The sequence below is a fragment of the Glossina fuscipes genome, unplaced genomic scaffold (assembly GCF_014805625.2).
Source record: "Glossina fuscipes isolate IAEA_lab_2018 unplaced genomic scaffold, Yale_Gfus_2 0, whole genome shotgun sequence".
Taxonomy (NCBI): Eukaryota; Metazoa; Arthropoda; class Insecta; order Diptera; family Glossinidae; genus Glossina; species Glossina fuscipes.
In genome coordinates this window covers 9,565,453-9,583,497 of record NW_023998414.1, presented here as the reverse complement: position 1 = coordinate 9,583,497, position 18,045 = coordinate 9,565,453, and the positions used below count along the sequence as shown (strand labels likewise).

The following is an 18,045-nucleotide window of genomic DNA, read 5'->3' as shown; positions in this document are numbered from 1 at the left end:
ATTAATTTCGCCAGAGAAATAAATTCTAAGACTAAACTCTTCAAAGCACTAGCATTTAAGGCTATCGGCTTTTTATTAGAAACTCTACCGCACTTGAGATTCGAACCCACGACCATTGACTTGCTAGTCGAGATTCCTCCCCTTCGGCTACTCAGGCGGATAACAAAAAAATGTAATTCTGAGCAGATGTGGACGATTAATTTTGTCTAAGCGGTTGCTTTATAATTTTTATAGCTCAAAATTTGTTATACACGAAAGCCTATCCACAACTAAAAACTAAGATTTGTGCTTAACAGCGACGTATCCTAAATATGGGCCCCACTAAGCACAGGTCCTTATTAAGAGAATTTGAAATAAAATTAAATAATTGAAGAATTAATTATATTTAACATATAAAGCACAACTTTTGTCAGGAAAGTATTTTAAGTTAAGTGTCATATGTTTAATCAGCTCGGGTAGTAATCACTTATGAAGAATTTAGCTTTCGTTTTTCGTATTCAGCTGTTTGCCAAACACGGCTGAATGCAAAGGCGAAAGCTGATTTTCACCTACGTGATTATCGTCCTGATTAGTATATTAAGTCTATTGCGAAAACTTTATATAATCCATTAAGAGATCTAATTTTATTTAGTTAAAATCATTAAAATCTAACTTTGTTTAATTCATTAAAACAATGAACGATTCTGGGCTTTAATTCATTGTCTTTAATGGGCAAATTTTTGTATTTCGTCTTTTTAGTAATCAAAAGCGTAACGATATATTCAGTGCTTTCTAGCATTCTTGTATTGTCAGGTAAAAAAAACGCTCAAAAATCACATTTTCATCGGGTAAAGAAATGCCGAAGTGAAACGTGGCAAAATCGTGTTCGGTCGCCCATAAGAACCAACCTTATAAACGTGAGTTTGCCTTTTCGCTTCTGTTTCACTCGATCTAGCAGCCTGGTGTACATATATACAGTACCCCAACAAAGTCTACATACAATGCAAGAAAACAAGGTTTCTCTATTATTAAAAACGGCACTTATGGATTGAGGGTCAAAAAAATATATTTCCTTAAAAAACAAAAACTTGTGTTAAACAATAGTTTAAGTTTTTTCTGACTTAAGATAAAGTTATAAACAAAAAGAAATATATTTTAACCTCAAAGGAAAAACTAGAAGATTCGAAAAGAAAACATCTTTAGTGAATTGTACTGATCGGTTCAGAAAGTTGTTTTAAATCGACTTAAGCTTGTCTGTCCGTCTTGGTCTTTTTGTATTCAATCTATAGGACGCAATTTTTGAGGTATTTTGACGAAATTTAGTACACCGTATCGTACGATAGCTCGGTACGAAGGAAAAGTCTAATCCCTAGTTTTATATGAGGAAAACTTAAAAATAATAAAATTCTTAGGAAATAAATTAAATTTATAAAATTTGGATTACGTCATTTGTAAAGGGGCGATTAATGGTACTAAGCGTACAGTATCTAATAGTCGGCCTTGTCCGACTATAATATACTTACTTGTTATGTTGCGTATTATACGATAGCTCGGTAACGAGAATCGTACACCGACAACTGTTTTTTCGCCGAGAGAATATTTTAAGAATATGGAGTTGTGTGGACACGGACGCGATTCACTTAACTTGAAAAAATAACAAGAATCTTTCGGAATTACTTGAGCGCAAAATTCCTTGGCAATAAAATAAAATTATTTTTATTTGGGATAAAGAATCGGCTCATATAAGCGATTTTAGAATGGATCGAATTGAATATTGCGTCATCAACTATATTCATCAAGTGAATTATGAAGTTGAACACTAAATTAACCACTGTTTTCTGCAAGTTTAAAGGGATGTAAGTATTTGTGTATTTAACTATTCAAATTTTAAGTGAAATGCAAAGTTGTTATATAAGGTAGTGACGAATAAAATGTAGTCGGATTATAAGATAAATTTGATTTTGCATAGCTTAAGCGTGGAATAGGATCAATATTTCAGACAAGCAGATCTTCGCTTTATTGTACGCGATGTGGGCATTAAAAAAAATTCGGCCACAATCGAATATAACTTCTTGTTTGTTTTGTATTTATTTACCCTACACCACTTTTGGTACAGGCTATATTAAATTTGTGCGGACGCCCAGACGGACCCACCATTTATTATTCCGATTGACTCAGAATCATTTTCTGAATCTATCTAAGGTGTCTGTCCGTCTGCAATCTGTCCACGTATTCTTATGCTCAACCTACAGATCGCAATTTTCAAGATATATTGATGAAATTCGGTACCGGGTACGGTCTAAAGACGAACGCTATTGAAATTGGTCCGGATTGGATCAGTTTGTCGACCACTGACTGTATCTTGACAAGTTGTTATAAGAAAGAAGACTGTAATTTTTAGAATGTCGTGACATGAATCACAGATTTGAAAATGATTATAACCGTACATATACCAAGAGAGCTATAATATGGACCTATTGGAAAATAAGAATGAAAAGAGGTAACTTACATGCTAGGCTTAATGAAACGCTGCGAATTTTACTTGAATTCATTTGAGATAATGGCTATGCTAGACTGTTGTCTAGTTTTTATAGATTTAATCGGTTGGAGGGGAAAGCTCTGTCGTATGTTATTCATGTATTTTGCTTTAACACAAATCCAAGAGATTTAATGTGATCTCCAATAGTTGCATGATGAATGCCTAACTCTTTTGCAATTTCTCGACTTGCTAAATGTGGATTAGTGTCGCGTCATTCTAAATTGATGTAACAATTTTGTATCGGGTGGGACAATTTTTTGAATCCTTGTTCCATAATTGAAACTTTACATAAAAATTGATTTGTGACGAATTTGGATCACGTATGTCTATTTTTTGAATCCCAACCGATATAAGAATACCAATGAAGAATAAGGCGCTTTATGTGAAAAAAAGTCGAATTTTCAATATTTTGTGGCGAAAATTTATCCTTTGTAAATCAACAGCATAGGAAATTTGGATCTCCATAGATCTATTTTTTAGAACGTAACTTAAGTAGGAGATCGCATGGAAACAAACCTTTCTATGGCGACAAAGTCTAAATTGTGATGTGAAATGACAAGATCTTATATACGAGTCGTCCAATATAAGGGCTTTCATGAAAATTCTATATTGGCATACAACTAATATAGAATTTTTGATGTATTATTAATTAAGCGAAGTGGTATCAATTATCTAATGGTCAACCTTGACCAACTAGAGTGTTCTTACTTGTGTTCCTTTTTTGTCTATATATAAATAAATCGAATAATCTAATTATAACAATTAGAAAAATGTGAATGTATACATTATATATATATCGCGTTGAATTTGTTTTTGAAGTGATATTTATTTTGATATAAATCATAGGGGTATATTTAATATTTAGTTTATAATTTAAAATATTATAAAATAGAAAATAAATTTTACCTTAAACATCATTATCATCTTCACCAATAGGGTAATAGGTAATAAGCACAATAATCACAATAGTAATGATAATGCAATCATAAAATAATTTAAATATAATATATATTAGCGTTATATCGTAACATACGCATGCATGTATGTATATATGTGAAGATATAATTATCGAAAAATATCTATTACAATATGTGGCGGTAAATGTTATTACATTATTTATTATATATTATATAAGCAAAGTACGACCGACTACAGTCATTAAAAACTATTTGGCTTTTTTACTTAATACGCATTCCGAAGCTAATGGTTATCATTGATATTGCTATGAATAATAAGAAATAATTGCTTAATATTATATATATATTTTTCTCTTTTTGTTAAATGATTTCATTGTTGAATATATATTGCCATAATGATAAGATTTTTGATGATTAAACAACCAAAAGGAAGAAACAATTTTATGCATCTTAAGGCATCGAATCGGCCGATATCCGATGAAAAATGGATAATTAATATTATTAATTAAATCAAGGTCTGAAGAAGAATATTTTCTACCGATTTTTTAAAAATGTCAGAATTTTCTTTACATAGGATTTTGCATAGGTAGAGTATAAAAAATTGTTATTTCTTTCTTCGAATCGACAAACAGACAACCAGACAGATAGACAAACGAAAAAATCAATATCACAAAATAAATTTTCATCTGATCATATTAGCACTTATTAAAAAAAAAACAAAAATATACATATATGAATGGAAAAAATTTATATAATAAATATATATATGATATGAAAAATATATATTTACGAAATTCATCTAAAAAAAAAAAAAAAAAACAATTTTACATTATAACTAAGATTGCATTTACGTAGGCTATTGACAATTATTATCCGGACTTGTTTAAATAACAAATTTTGATCGCTTTCTTAATCGTTCACTTTGTCTATTGAACTAAATACTCCATGGTTTTTATAAATTTAACCACTGAATCGAATAAGGTCCAATGAAATTGCTCTTCCCCATCAAGTTTCTCACCGATAAAACATGTAATGTATTCCACAGTAGATAACAGAAACGGTGGATTGGCCTAAAAATGATTAAAAAACTGTGAATATTTAAAAATTTCTGCTGGGAAACAAATTATTTTCGAAATGGATGCAATTTTTCATTTTCGATTTTTTATACCCATCGTCGAAAGATGAAGGGTACATTCATTAGATGAAAACGCAACAAGATGGCTAATAATGTCAGCGTATGTTGGAGACATGGTTACGAACATCAAAAAAAAAAAGAAGAAAAAAAAAAAAAAAAAAAACAGTTCGAAAGTCGAAAATGCGTAACTCACGAAATTTCGAAAGTCAACTTTTTTTGAACACAACTCCAATATAGGTATATCTATGTAGATTAAAATTTATTAAATATTTTTCTTATTAAAAATTAAAAAAATTATGCGAGTATATTAAGAAATTCAATGTAAGCCGATCAGAAATCCCTAGCGAAACTAAGTAAATTAAGAAATTAAATTCAATTTATTGTGAGTCTGTCAGTTATTTATATGGTCAGTTGTATGTACGGTGTACGAAATTTTTTTAAAAACTTATTACAAAACGTCAAAACGACATTTCGTTACTCAGGATTTTTTTTTTTGTGTTAGAGCGCTTAGTCCGTAGGATGCAATGATCAAATTTCGTACAGTCTATGGTAATAAAGAAGTAAATAATGGCGGACTCGAAGGTAAAGTTCAGCTATTAAAGTTTGCTTAAATTCGCGACGACTTGAAATTCGCTACAAGTATCGCACTGTATTTTCTTATTCATGATCCTGCCATGGAGCTTGCATTAAAATTTCAATAGAATCTTAAGTTGTGTGTAACCGCTTATCAAGAATTCTATAAGCAACTTGAGAAACCAAGAAAAACATCTGCTAATAACTGACTTTATTACAGCAAAGAAATCAATAATGAACGGAATTCTTCATAACGATAGTAGTTTTGGGCCATTTTACGTGCACGCTTATTATCAAGCCACGATGAATAGCTGTTAAATTGATTTTTATTCCAAATTTCAATTTAAATTTGTATATACGATGTACATATGGACTGAATTTTCACTGCGTATTAATTTTGTTTTTTCGCTGTTTTTTGTTATAAAAAAGAATTGTTTTTATTTTATAATAGTAATATGGATTTCATTATAAACTTTTTTTGTACGATTTTTTGCGAAAATATTTACAGTTCATTCATTTTGCACGATTTTTTTTAAATTGTGTAGCATATCCTTAAATTTATCAAATTTTGCATATGTTTTTTGCATGAATTTTTTGCACAACTTTTTAAGGAACTTTGTCAGGCGTGTAAAAAAAGTGTGCCAATGCATCTGACCAGCTACACTGCATGCCGCAGAGCTCATCAAATGCAATATATTTACTGATGTTGGCGGTTTTCATATTTTTCAATTATATATATTTTTTATTTCTATGATATTTGAATAATATTTCATATTTAAAGAAATTTCCTCAATATTAATTAATATTCTTTTAACTTTTTTCACGCGAAAAAATTGTCGAAAAAAGAAAAGAGTTAAAGCTGTCACTGAAAATGCATGAAAATTTTTAGGTTTTATGCAAAATTTTACTGTTTTGGTTGTTCGCTCATTATCAGCGCTTTCCAAGTTCATGTGTTTAATGCAACTATCATCACCTTAGCCATTAGCATTTCAGATTTTACTCGGGAATATGGTCATGAATATATCTACTTGGAAATGTAAGCTTAATTAGGGCAAATACTCAATTGTAAGAAAATCAATGAACGATTGATTCAATCAATTTTCACTTTTATTATATTCTCCACATATATTGACCATATATTCTATATAGACCTACCTTCTGTAATGCTTTCCTAGCTATTACAAATAGAATCACAAAATTTGCTTGCAATCTCTTATATTGGACACGAACGCTTTAGCTTAGATTTTCTTGGCTTGACTTCTGTTAACAGTCAGATAATAGAACTGTATCGAAACTCAACGAAAGGCTAAATTCATAACTTTTAGATTTCATCCGGCTATGAGAGAATATATATAGCCCGCCTTAAGTAATTTTTTAATTTAATCTAAAGAATGAATTTAAGGCAAAGACATATATAGCTTTGATGAAGTTAATAGTGATTTCAACAAAAGTTCAAACGGCGCATTCTTTCTTTTTCTTTTTTCTTAAGTAGTAGAAAAAATAAAAGAACAACCTACCATTATAACCACATATATAAGAACGGGTAATACATCATCAGCTGCTGGCGCTCTACCACTGGACATGTGCAATAAACTCATTATGCTGGAATTGCATCTAAAATATGTTAAATTGAATTATTTTTATAATTTAATTTTGCCAACACACACACACACACACACACACACAATTGCTGAAAATATTTTACCTAATAACACATTTTAATTTCTCTCTGGGCGTTTTGTAGGCAGTTATGTACGATAGTTGTTGTTGGGCAAAGCTCCAAGGTGCCTCAGATAGATACTCCTGCGGTATACACAAAGTCGGATGTGAAGGTGTTATCACATTTTGCAGTTTACGTATAAGTTCATATAAGAATCTGTAAATTGTCTTAATATTAATCGTGTAAAACTATTAATAGATCGCTCCGTTTAAACTTACGAATCTCTAGATAAGTCGGCATCTTCATTGGGAAACATCACCTGCTGATGCATACGTTGTAATAAAATGCGCTCCAAAGCGGCACGTGCCTCCACTTCCTGCCATTCGGGCATACCGTGCAATATGCCGCCAGTTGTTAATAACTCGTCCATTAGCGAATCGATGAACTCTTCAATTAATTCAATTTTGTCGTCGGATGATGTCAGACGAGCAAAGTCCCCTTGAAATCTATCGATTTTATCCTGCCTCTTCTCGATAAATAAACGCATACATACTGCCACCAAGTAGCGATTGCAAGTGCTACTCTCACTTCTTAATCGCGCCTCATATTGTCCGATATTCTCCATAATTAGCAAAAGATTCTGTCGAAAACGCATCAAATATTGTAAATAGCTTTGACGTTTTTGTATATCATTTTGCAATTCGTCCAATAGTTGTGCGTGTTGGCTTACATCTAAAGATGATATACAACGTATAGCCTCAGAAACATAAGAGATTTGTTGAAAGTTTTGCAAATTTACAGCTTGAGCTAATTGGATTTGCAAATACGTCAGCAAAGGAGAGGCATTTATTTGCTTTAATAGTTCAAAATTCAAATTAAATAATAAAACAATAATAAAAATCATAAGTTCACAGTCAATAGGCTTACCGTGGTGTGCCTAAAATCGGCTGAGTGTAAATCAGTCTTTGACAATACTGTACGTATTTTCTTCTTGAGGATGTTAAAGACCATCGCTTTGTCATGGAGAGATGCATGCTGATTTTCATTATGTAATTCTCCATTGATTTTATTGTCACCGCAAGCATTCCCGGTTCCGCAATTACCTGCGGATGAATTTGTTGCTTCGCTGGATGTGCTAACTTTGCGACGATATTTTGCCAATATATCTTCGTTCGTATCGTAGTAAAGAATGGTGCGCTCGTTTGTAACAGCCATTGGACAAGCGGACATATTTGCAGTCACTAAATCGAGCGAAACTTCTGATGTGTTGTTGCTAAATGAAACACTACGAGAATTTTGAGAGATATCATCCTGATTACCAATAGCTGTTTGTCTTTGCGATTTATAGCCGCGACGGTGCTTGAATATGCCCTGTTTCAGTTTATTAAAGATGCCTGAATTTGCCATCCCTAACGCTGGAGAAGTCCCTGTATTCCCTGTATGACGTACTGCATCCTGTAGACGTGTATTGCGTTGACGATTTGCTGAATTGAAATTGTTGGCTGACGATTTGTCTGCCGAAGCATCGAAACTAATACTTTTCGGTATGGCTCCGGTTGATTTATTCGGTTTCTGATTTGATATCACTGAGCTGGTCATTATGCCTGAAATGCTAACATTATGACCATTGTTGGTGGGAGTGTTGCGTGACAATTCGTGCTGAGCGTTATCCAGCGTATCGGGGCTCTTACTGTTATTAAGTTGCATTTGCGATATCTTGGCACATAATAGTAATTCTGGTTCTGAATTTTCTTGTACTTGTTCTTGATATTGCGAGCGTTTATCGTCGTCAGTTTGTTGTAAAGAGTTCGGCGAAAGATTTGGCAAAACCGAAACTCGTTTGTGTACTGCAGCTCTGATCATGATCTCGTGATTTTCATAGTTGAGACTTTGATGTTTACGTAAAGATGGTGTTATGTTAAGGTTGCCACTAGTTGAAACTTCACAACCTCCCCTTAAGGCCATTATGCCGTTACGGCGGCCATCGAAACCTGCTGATCGTCGTTCAGTTGATACCCCACGATGTTCGACTGTATCGTCACTAAAAATATCAATCGTTGGTGGTGCGGGCGGCGGCATGGATGGTGGAGTTAAATCTTTATCGTCACAGAAATCGGAAAAATCGATGAGATCCTTCGACTCATAATTGGTGGTATTTCGATTTCTTTGCTTTTTTTTTAAATGTTGATTTGATGATATTTTACAAGCGTTTGTTTCTTCTAAACTTAAACTCTGATTAGATATGCTACTCTCGGCGGAGGTTTGACGACGCATTCGTAACGTGGTCAAAAAGGAGTCTTTCTCATCGTTGTTGTTTGTAGATTTGTAGTTTTGCTGAAACGTATTTTCCCCGCCTACTTGATTTGTGGTACGCATACAACTTCGTGCCAAAGAAGAGACACCCTGATAATTATGGGAACCGTTCTCTCCAGATATAGGATTGTCTTCATACGAATTTATTGCGTCATAGAAGGCGGAATCTTCTTGCGATCGATCGCTAGCATTGCCGCCACTGCTGCCACTACCCTGTACATCATCAGAATGACGATTACTAGATGTCGCTGCTTTGTAATTGCTTGTTGACGAGTTAGACATTCTAAGTCCACGATTTGAGCGAGCTACGGAGTAGTGAGGCGTATTTGAAGATCGTTGACGAACGCATGGTGCTGATATGGCAGCCGCCAATTGATCTCGTTCATGTACGTAACGGACGCAGCCGTCGGCGGTGTCTGATCGGGCGGCTATACTGATATTATCATCGGTATCCACTTCATTTAATTTTTCAGAATCGCTAGCTAACACGTCAGTGCTCCAATTCGATTCAGATCTCTGATCTGAAGCGTCAAGGTAGCCGGAACGCATTCCTCCTGCCCCAGTTAATACATCAAAATTATTATCGCCAGGCAAAACAACAGCAGCCGGGATGAGAGGGGTGGAAAAGTTACGTTCGCGGTCTCTGCTTTCGGTATCCACCGTTTCGGAATCACTGGCACATATTACATCGGTGGACCACGTGTCCGAAATAATGGATACAGTTTCATCGCCCTCGAATTTTTTGATTTCAAATTTACAAAACTTATCTTCAATATCTGAGCGAGCTTTGGAGATAAGCTTTTGCATTTGTGGTGTGGGCAAAGCATTATTTAATGACTCTCCATCAGTGACTTGAGAAGAAGGCGTATCTCTACCGCTTATATTTGGGGTGCCTCGACCCGAGACATTAGCCGATACCATATCGGACAGATTATCATTCTGATCGTTTTCCTCCAATTCTAAAGAACTGGTAACCGAATGATTAGAGGGCACTTCGCTGACAACCTCCAAATTATCGGAATTACCTATTGATGCGTCGTCATGGGACAAGGAAAATCGTGAGTTTTTATTGTGCTGCGTCCTTAAAACGTCAGACATACCGTCCATACCATCGAAACCATTAACAACCGAAGATTTATCGACTGTAGACTCAACTTGATAATTTTCACTATCGACCAATTCACCGTTGGCTATTTCCTGACCAATGCTATTCATTTTCAAAACTTCTTCTTCAGAGAGTGGTTGCATTTTATTGTCAACACCCGAGTAAAAATTAAATATTAAGATTGATTCATTGGTACCATGATCAGTCACCTGTACACGGACAGGAGATGAATTCGTAGAATTATTTCGACTGCTAAGCATTAAGCCATCTAAACCGTTCATTTGGCAATTTTGACCATTTAGACCGTTCGATACGGTTTCCGATGGATTGATATGACCATTTACGCTTCCATGACTAAGGCTCATGCTTTTCGCCAATTTGCTTTTCGTAGCTTTACTCAAATTAATTAAAGATGGTTTAGTTTTCTCTCTAGCGCTGCCGTTGTCGGAGCCGGTTGTTTGACCATTTTCGAAGCTATTATTCGGAGAAAAATTGTCGGGTATATGTGATAGAATTTTTTTCAGTTTTTTCTTCTCGTCGTCGGAGATCTCGTATTCATCATTGATTGTCAGCATTCTGAAGAATTCAATAAAATGATTCAAATCGTTTTGGGTAATCAGTAAATGGATTCTCTCGAATTCACTTTGCTGAGCCAATATCGCTACCACATCTTCACCCGATTGGTTTTCCAACAATAAATCGATAAGTTTGGTAACCATATTACTTTGGAACTTTGTATGAACAGCAACAAACTTGGCATCTACGTCATCGTATTTGGCCAAGGCCAACGTTTGCACAACCTGAGCAATTTGCATCAGATTGAAACGTATTTGTTCCGATATTGGAGCATCAACTATGCCCAAAATATCGGGACTAATTATGGCCGGGCAAATAAAATGTGTAAAAACCATATCTGTAATGATCTCATTGATAACTTGATCTGAAAAATGGTGGGCTTGCTTCAACTGATGGCACATGGTCTGTATAAGCCAGCGCAAAGTTGATGGAAACAAAGACCAATTGCCAAGCAGACTGTCAATAAATGTCTTGCTGATTTTGTATAATTTTTCTATAGTTTCTGCATGAAATTTATCAATATTCTCCCAATAGTCACTAGAGTTTTCCTCGCCAAATCTATAATAAAAATAAAAAGAAATAATGAAGAAGATGAGATCAGGATGACCGATAATCATTTACATCTTACAATTTTATCTTTTCTTTGCTGGATAAATTTTGAATAACTTTAATAGGGTCAACGTCTAATACGGTCTCGTTGTCGCTCAAAACCTCCATAATGGGTTGAAACAATGTCGCTGTCAAAAAGATTTTAGCCGAAAATGTTGATTCAATCATATTATGATATAATCTAGCGAATGATGAAGCATTCGGACGTAGCAGGCGTTTAGGGCTATCGTCTCCAACAACAATCTGGATCTCAATAAGTTCACGCAGTAATTTCAGCATCATTTCTACGTCCTTTGTATTGATAGCATTGCCAAAGAGACCCGTACTAACTGTCCGCGTAACAGAAGCCATATGCTGTTGTGGTATATCAGGTAGGCGATCGCCTGTTGCTAACGATACCGCCAATATATATGGGGAATGATAGAGAAAATTGAATAGTTCCTCATAACCGAGAACATGCTAATGAATAAAAGTGAATATATTTTTCATTAAAATCATCTCTAATTATATTTTTTATATATAAGTTTTTCACATTGTACCTGATAATCGAAAATCTTTTTCGCATCAACGAACGTAACGACCTCATAATTGCGGGCCCGGCGGCAACATAACGAAGGCCCCACTTCTGGACGCGATACAATCAAATCATTTAGATTACGTCTTTGTTGGGCACATATATAAGCCAACTAAATAACCATGTACACGCACACAAGTACATTCGATATTTAAGAGGAAAAAAGTAGAGTTCTACAGTGAAATGCAGTCCACAATTAAATACCGTACACCATTTTGCCGAATACAGTCATTCATACGAAGGCGATCTCTCAAAATAAGACGTTAAATGGGAAGTGATCGGAAAATTGCTCCACAATATGTTGCACCGCTATATCATTTCATTTCATTGAAATATCTCCAAAATTGCGATCCGTAGATTGATCACAAAAAAAAAAAAACCGAGTCGGACAGATAAACTACTAAAACCGATTCGGAATCACTTCAATGACAGATGGATCGATCTCAAGTCCTTTTCACGTTTGGTATACATATACCCATACATACGCATTAATACGCCTACATAACCCGTCCACCGCAAATGGTGTATGGTATAAAAATAGTCATCATTTTAAAACGGTTAAAGATTTATTTACCGCTTACCTTTGTTATCGATATTGAATTTTGAGATAAAGTTTCAGTTAACTGAGCGAATGAATTCTGTTCTTGCTGTATGAACAATTGCTCTTGACGTAAAGTGCGCGCCAAATCCATTATCTCCAAGAGATTTCCTTCCGCATTCGTTTCCATTGCATGAGTTTTGCAGCAATAGTTATATACTTTTGGGAAATTTTTCGTTATCTCGTGTAACTTTAATCTACGGATTTACTATTTATTATAAATTTTGTTAAATTATACTTTAATCAAATTGGTCGTCCTTTTTAGCGAAAATTAGCAAAAAGGGAAGAAGAAAGAAAGACGACTGCGACTAATTGCACCAAGCAAAGCTTTTACGCATTTTTATTGCTTTCTATTAAAATCTTTTCTTTTTTTTTTTTTGTTGTTGTTCTGTATTAGCATTTAGTTTTTAAACTAAAAAAAATCTGAAAATATTATCTGAACGTATTATTTATAAAAAAGCAAATATAATGAGCCGTAAGCGGAATTTATTTATAATACGGCTATAGAATTTTTCATTTCTTTTTTATACCTATCGCTCTAACATGGGTATGCACTTATTTTATATTTTCCCATAATGTATGCAAAAGTCAAAAGGAAGCATCAGAGACGCTACAAAATATCTATATATATATATATATATGTTCTTGATCAGCATGAAAGTCTGAGTTGACTTCGCCGTATCTGTCCGTTTGTGCGGTGATTGGTGTGGACACTCCCCTGGTCGTAAAAATGAAGATTTTAAATTCAAATTTGGTAGAAATATTGAAAGTTTCCGCATGCAGGTTAGTATTGAAAATGAGCCAAATTGGTTGTAGCGGAAGCGCACATTAAAGCGAAAATTGAATGCAACTCTGCTTTTTTTAACAAAAATTTTCGAATTTTTGCTCATCGTTTCTCGGAAATTATAAAAGTTAGAAGACTTGTGTTCAGTGCAGTGCGTGTTTTCTATTCGTCTGCGTTTTTTCAATTGTTTCGGTGTTTTCGGTGTTTTTGTGTATTTAACTTCTGTCTTTTCGGTGTTATTGCTAAAACTGGTTAACGCGGATATCGCGTATGTGCTTTTGTTTCGTCTATATATAATAAAAAATAGAAAACAAAAAACAAAATAAAAAAAATAAAAAATTGAAAACATTTGACACTTTTCTTTAGTAGTTCCCAACCTTCTTGCACAGTTCCCAAACCTTTTCAAGTGAGTGGTTATTTCAAAAATAATAATAAATAGACAACAATAAGGCATAATGGCCCCGGGGCCGCCAGACAAAAACCCGAATAGATTTTATCTATTAAGTGATACATCCCCCCAAAGAAAAAAAAGTAAAAAATCAGATTTTCCGGTGTTGCCGATCAGCGATATAATCCCTATTGATAAAAAATATATTGTTATTTCTTCAACGGATGCTCGAATAACAATTTCCCAAATTAGCCCTTTTGCTATAAAAAAAGCTCTAGATAGCATTACAACATACATCGACTCGATCTCGATTCTACGCGATGGGAATTTACTGGTCCTCGCTGGGAACCCGCGCGCAACCGAAAAACTAATAAAGGCCAATTCTTTAGCTAATCTATGTGCTATTTCAGCTAAACTACATGAGAAACTTAACTCGGTTCGAGGCGTAATTTATGCCCCTTGCTTAAAACATGTGCCGGAAGATGAAATTGTTCGCGAAATGGGCATTCAAGGAGTGACTGAAGCATATAAATTAACCAAACTGAATGATGACGGAAAAACACGCTCTCCTACAGGAAGGATTATTTTAACTTTTGATCGCTATCGATTACCGCGAACAGTTGATGTGGCGTGGTATAAATGTAAAGTAGAACTATACATCCCAAATCCTATGAGGTGTAAAAATTGCCAACGCCTGGGTCACACGGCAAAAAGATGCACTAATGCTGCATCTTGTGCTAACTGTGGTCATCCTCCACATACTGAAAGCTGTACCCGTAGTTTCTGCATAAATTGCAATGATCAACACTCAGCGTTAGACAAACAATGCCCACGTTTTGTACAGATGCGTGAAATATTAAAAATCAAAACAGAAAATTACTGTAGCATGGGCGAAGCGCGACGCACATATCGGGAAAGAAATCCATCTGTAGCCCATGGAATTGGCAAAAGTAATACCTATGCTGCTGTTGCCTCGCATATCGAGCCTAGTAAGACTTTAACTGCAACTGCTTCCAATGAAAAACCTGTTCCACCATTAACCAAAAATTATATTGCGAAACCAGTTACATCACTTGCCAAAGATAATATTGAAAAAACCAAAGCAACTGCAAATATTGAAAAAATTAAAACAACAACACATATGCTAAAATCTAATATACCAAATTCTCCAGAATCTTCAGCTCTCAACTTTACTCAACATATCACAAGTGGTAATGAATCCATTCTTTCATCCATTAATCAACCTTCGAAAACCAAAGCAACTGCAAATATTGAAAAAATTAAAGCAACAACACATATGCTAAAATCTAATATACCAAATTCTCCAGAATCTCCAGCTCTCAACTTTACTCAACAAATCACAAGTGTTAATGAATCCATTCTTTCATCCCTCAATCAACCTTCAATTTCAAATTATTCACGTGCGCCAACCCGTTGCACTTCAAATGTACCAAATCACCTAAATACAGATTATTCTGCTGGTAAGAATAAATCATTCACGAAAAATTCCTATAGTGACCTTCTCGACGGAGACGCTGACATGTCAACTTAACCCTCCCTCCACTCTGCTTACATGTCATTACAATTAAATAAAGTTTTTAAAATTCTACAATGGAACATTAAGGGACTTATTAATAATTTTGATGAACTCCGTGCACTCATAAATGATTTTAATCCAACCTTTTTATCGCTTCAAGAAACTCATTGTAGAAGCTCTTTTAATCCTATTCCACCCAAATCATATACTGGATACTTCACGAATGCTGATCAAAATTTACATTCCAAACAAGGAGTTGGTGTTTTTATAAAATCAAGTATACCTCACAAACGCATAAATTTAAGCTCAAATATACAAGCCGTAGCGATACAAATAATGTTAAAAATAAAATTTACAGTGCTTTCGCTCTATATTCCACCTTCGCAATCGTTTTCTCAGCAAGAACTCTACAGTTTATTCTCCGTACTTTCCCCCCCATTAATTATATGCGGCGATTTCAACAGCTGGAATACCATCTGGGGCTCAACAGTGAACAACACTCGCGGTACTGTTTTAGAAAAGGCCTTTTTTCAAAGCAACCTTTGCGTTTTAAATGATGGAAAACCAACGCACTTCTCAACTCATCATACTTTTTCACATATTGATTTAACATGTTGCTCTCCATCACTTCTTCCTTTGGTGTCCTGGTCTATTTCTGATGATCTATATAATAGTGATCACTTTCCAATCATAATCGATCTTAAACTTTCAACGTCCTCTGCTACTCCAGCAAAACAGGCCAAATTCCTCCTAGATAAAGCGGATTGGATCAATTACTCCAAACAGGTGGAGTCATTTTTGAACTCAAAGCCATTTAACGGAAACTGCAACCATGATGCTGCTATTATGTCTAAATCGATTCGCACGGCTGCTCATCTTTCTATTCCTCAATCCAACACCTCTTTTAAACGAGCTAGGGTTCCATGGTGGAACAACACGCTTTCGTTTTTGAGGAAAAATAAAATGGATCTATGGCACCGCTTTAAGAGATGTCCTGATCAGAATCACTTGTTATTATACAAAAAGGCCAATGCTCTATTCAGGAAGGAATTACGGAAATCAAAGGCACTTAGTTTCGAACTTTTCTCGAGACGAATTCACAGAAATACATCAATGAAAGTTGTCTGGAACAGAATCAACAGACTTAATGGGACTTCAAACCTGAACCAAATTTCTGCCATCTGCACTCCCAATGGAACTTTAACTGACGCAGATGAGATTTCTAATTACTTTGGAAAAGTGTGGTGCGAATACTCCTCTGACAGCAACTTCTCCAGTGCTTTCATTGAAAATAAAAGGACTCCAATATCTCCTTCAAATAATATCGATAGATGTGCCATGTTCCTGGAAAATAGCGTATCTACCTCAGAACTTGGAAGTTGTCTCTCCAATTTGAAGGGGAAGACACCTGGTCTAGACCGCATCTCATACCAAATGATCAGTGCTATGTCTAAGTCTAGTAAAAAGAAATTACTGGACCTATATAATACGGTATTTATGACTGGCCATATACCCTACATGTGGAAAATGGCAACAGTTGTTCCAATTCCAAAGTCAAAAAATGTCTCCATCGCATCTGATTATCGCCCAATTTCTCTTTTATCTTGCCTCTCAAAGGTTTTAGAGAAGATTATGGCATCTAGATTATCTTGGTTTCTTGAATCCAAGAACCTGATAACAAAGCAACAAGTTGGTTTCAAGCGGGGTAGAGGATGCATCGACGCTCTGTTACATATTGATTATTTCACAAGCAAAGCAATTTCCGAACGAAATCACGTAACAATTCTCTCAATTGATTTCGAAAAAGCATTTGACAGAGTTGGTCTTCATGTTATCTTAAGACTCTTGAAATCATGGAATGTTGGACCCAAATTCTTCAACTACATCAAATCATTCATGTCGCATCGGCGGTTCAAAGTTAGAATCAACAATCATCTTTCTGATTCCTTTCCGCTAAAGAATGGCATTCCGCAAGGATCTCCTCTCTCTGTCACGCTTTTCCAGATAGCTTTCAACGAAATTAGCGAAATTCTTTGCCGTGTACCAAGAGTGGAACATTGTCTCTACGCGGACGATGTATACATTTTTACAAAAGAAAAAGACAACACGAAAGCAATCAACATCCTCGAATCTATTGCATGTGAGATCTCCACATGGGCAAACTCGTCAGGAGCTATAATCTCTATACAAAAGTCAAAAAAAATGCACATTTGTCGAAAACAAATGTGCGATGCAGGAAACCTACTGACGCATATTAACGGCTTACCAGTACTAAATGTGCAGACGCTCCATGTTCTCGGGCTCACCTTCTCAAACAATTATCGTTGGAAAGCACACTGCCTTCGTTTAAAAAACTCCCTTTTAACAAGGGTAAATTTCATACAGTACGTTGCTTGGAGAAGCCATGCGCATATTAACACTATCGCTTATCTTACCAAAATGCTTGTGTTAAGCAAGATTGACTATGCTTTGATAATTTATGGCAATAGCTGCAAATCTAATATCAACATCCTTAAACCGGTCTATCACCAAGCCGTTAGAGCAAGTTGTTATGCTTTTCGGACGACGCCCATAAATAATATTATAATTGAAACTGGTCTCCCAACCTTAGAAAATAGACTGTATGAGTTAAAAGCTAGAATAGTCCCTAAGCTTCTTAATTCAAACAAATCCATTCTCGGTGATGACGTAAGAAAGATTATTATTGCGAAGAAAATTCCAAAGTCACCATCTGCAATTGACCATTGTTTGTGCATCG

General features: G+C 35.1%; 1 protein-coding gene across 5 annotated transcripts in view; it reads right to left on the bottom strand.

Annotated features, from left to right (window-relative positions):
• Positions 1 to 4,252: 4,252 nt before the first annotated feature.
• LOC119633245 (receptor-mediated endocytosis protein 6 homolog) overlaps positions 4,253 to 18,045 on the bottom strand; it is a 20,796-nt gene continuing 7,003 nt past the window's right edge. For 3 of the 5 annotated variants that reach the window (XM_038026692.1, XM_038026710.1, XM_038026718.1), the window contains exons 2-9: positions 12,562 to 12,775; positions 11,946 to 12,092; positions 11,426 to 11,865; positions 7,731 to 11,355; positions 7,082 to 7,656; positions 6,849 to 7,019; positions 6,661 to 6,757; positions 4,253 to 4,505 (exon numbers count right to left, since the gene is read on the bottom strand). In XM_038026692.1, the coding sequence (XP_037882620.1) occupies positions 4,362 to 4,505; positions 6,661 to 6,757; positions 6,849 to 7,019; positions 7,082 to 7,656; positions 7,731 to 11,355; positions 11,426 to 11,865; positions 11,946 to 12,092; positions 12,562 to 12,708 (5,346 nt within the window). In that variant the 5' untranslated portion in view covers positions 12,709 to 12,775 and the 3' untranslated portion in view covers positions 4,253 to 4,361. Of the gene's footprint in view, positions 4,506 to 6,660; positions 6,758 to 6,848; positions 7,031 to 7,081; positions 7,657 to 7,730; positions 11,356 to 11,425; positions 11,866 to 11,945; positions 12,093 to 12,561; positions 12,952 to 18,045 lie in introns of those variants that run through there. The other 2 variants (XM_038026701.1, XM_038026726.1) reach the window with 2 other exon arrangements.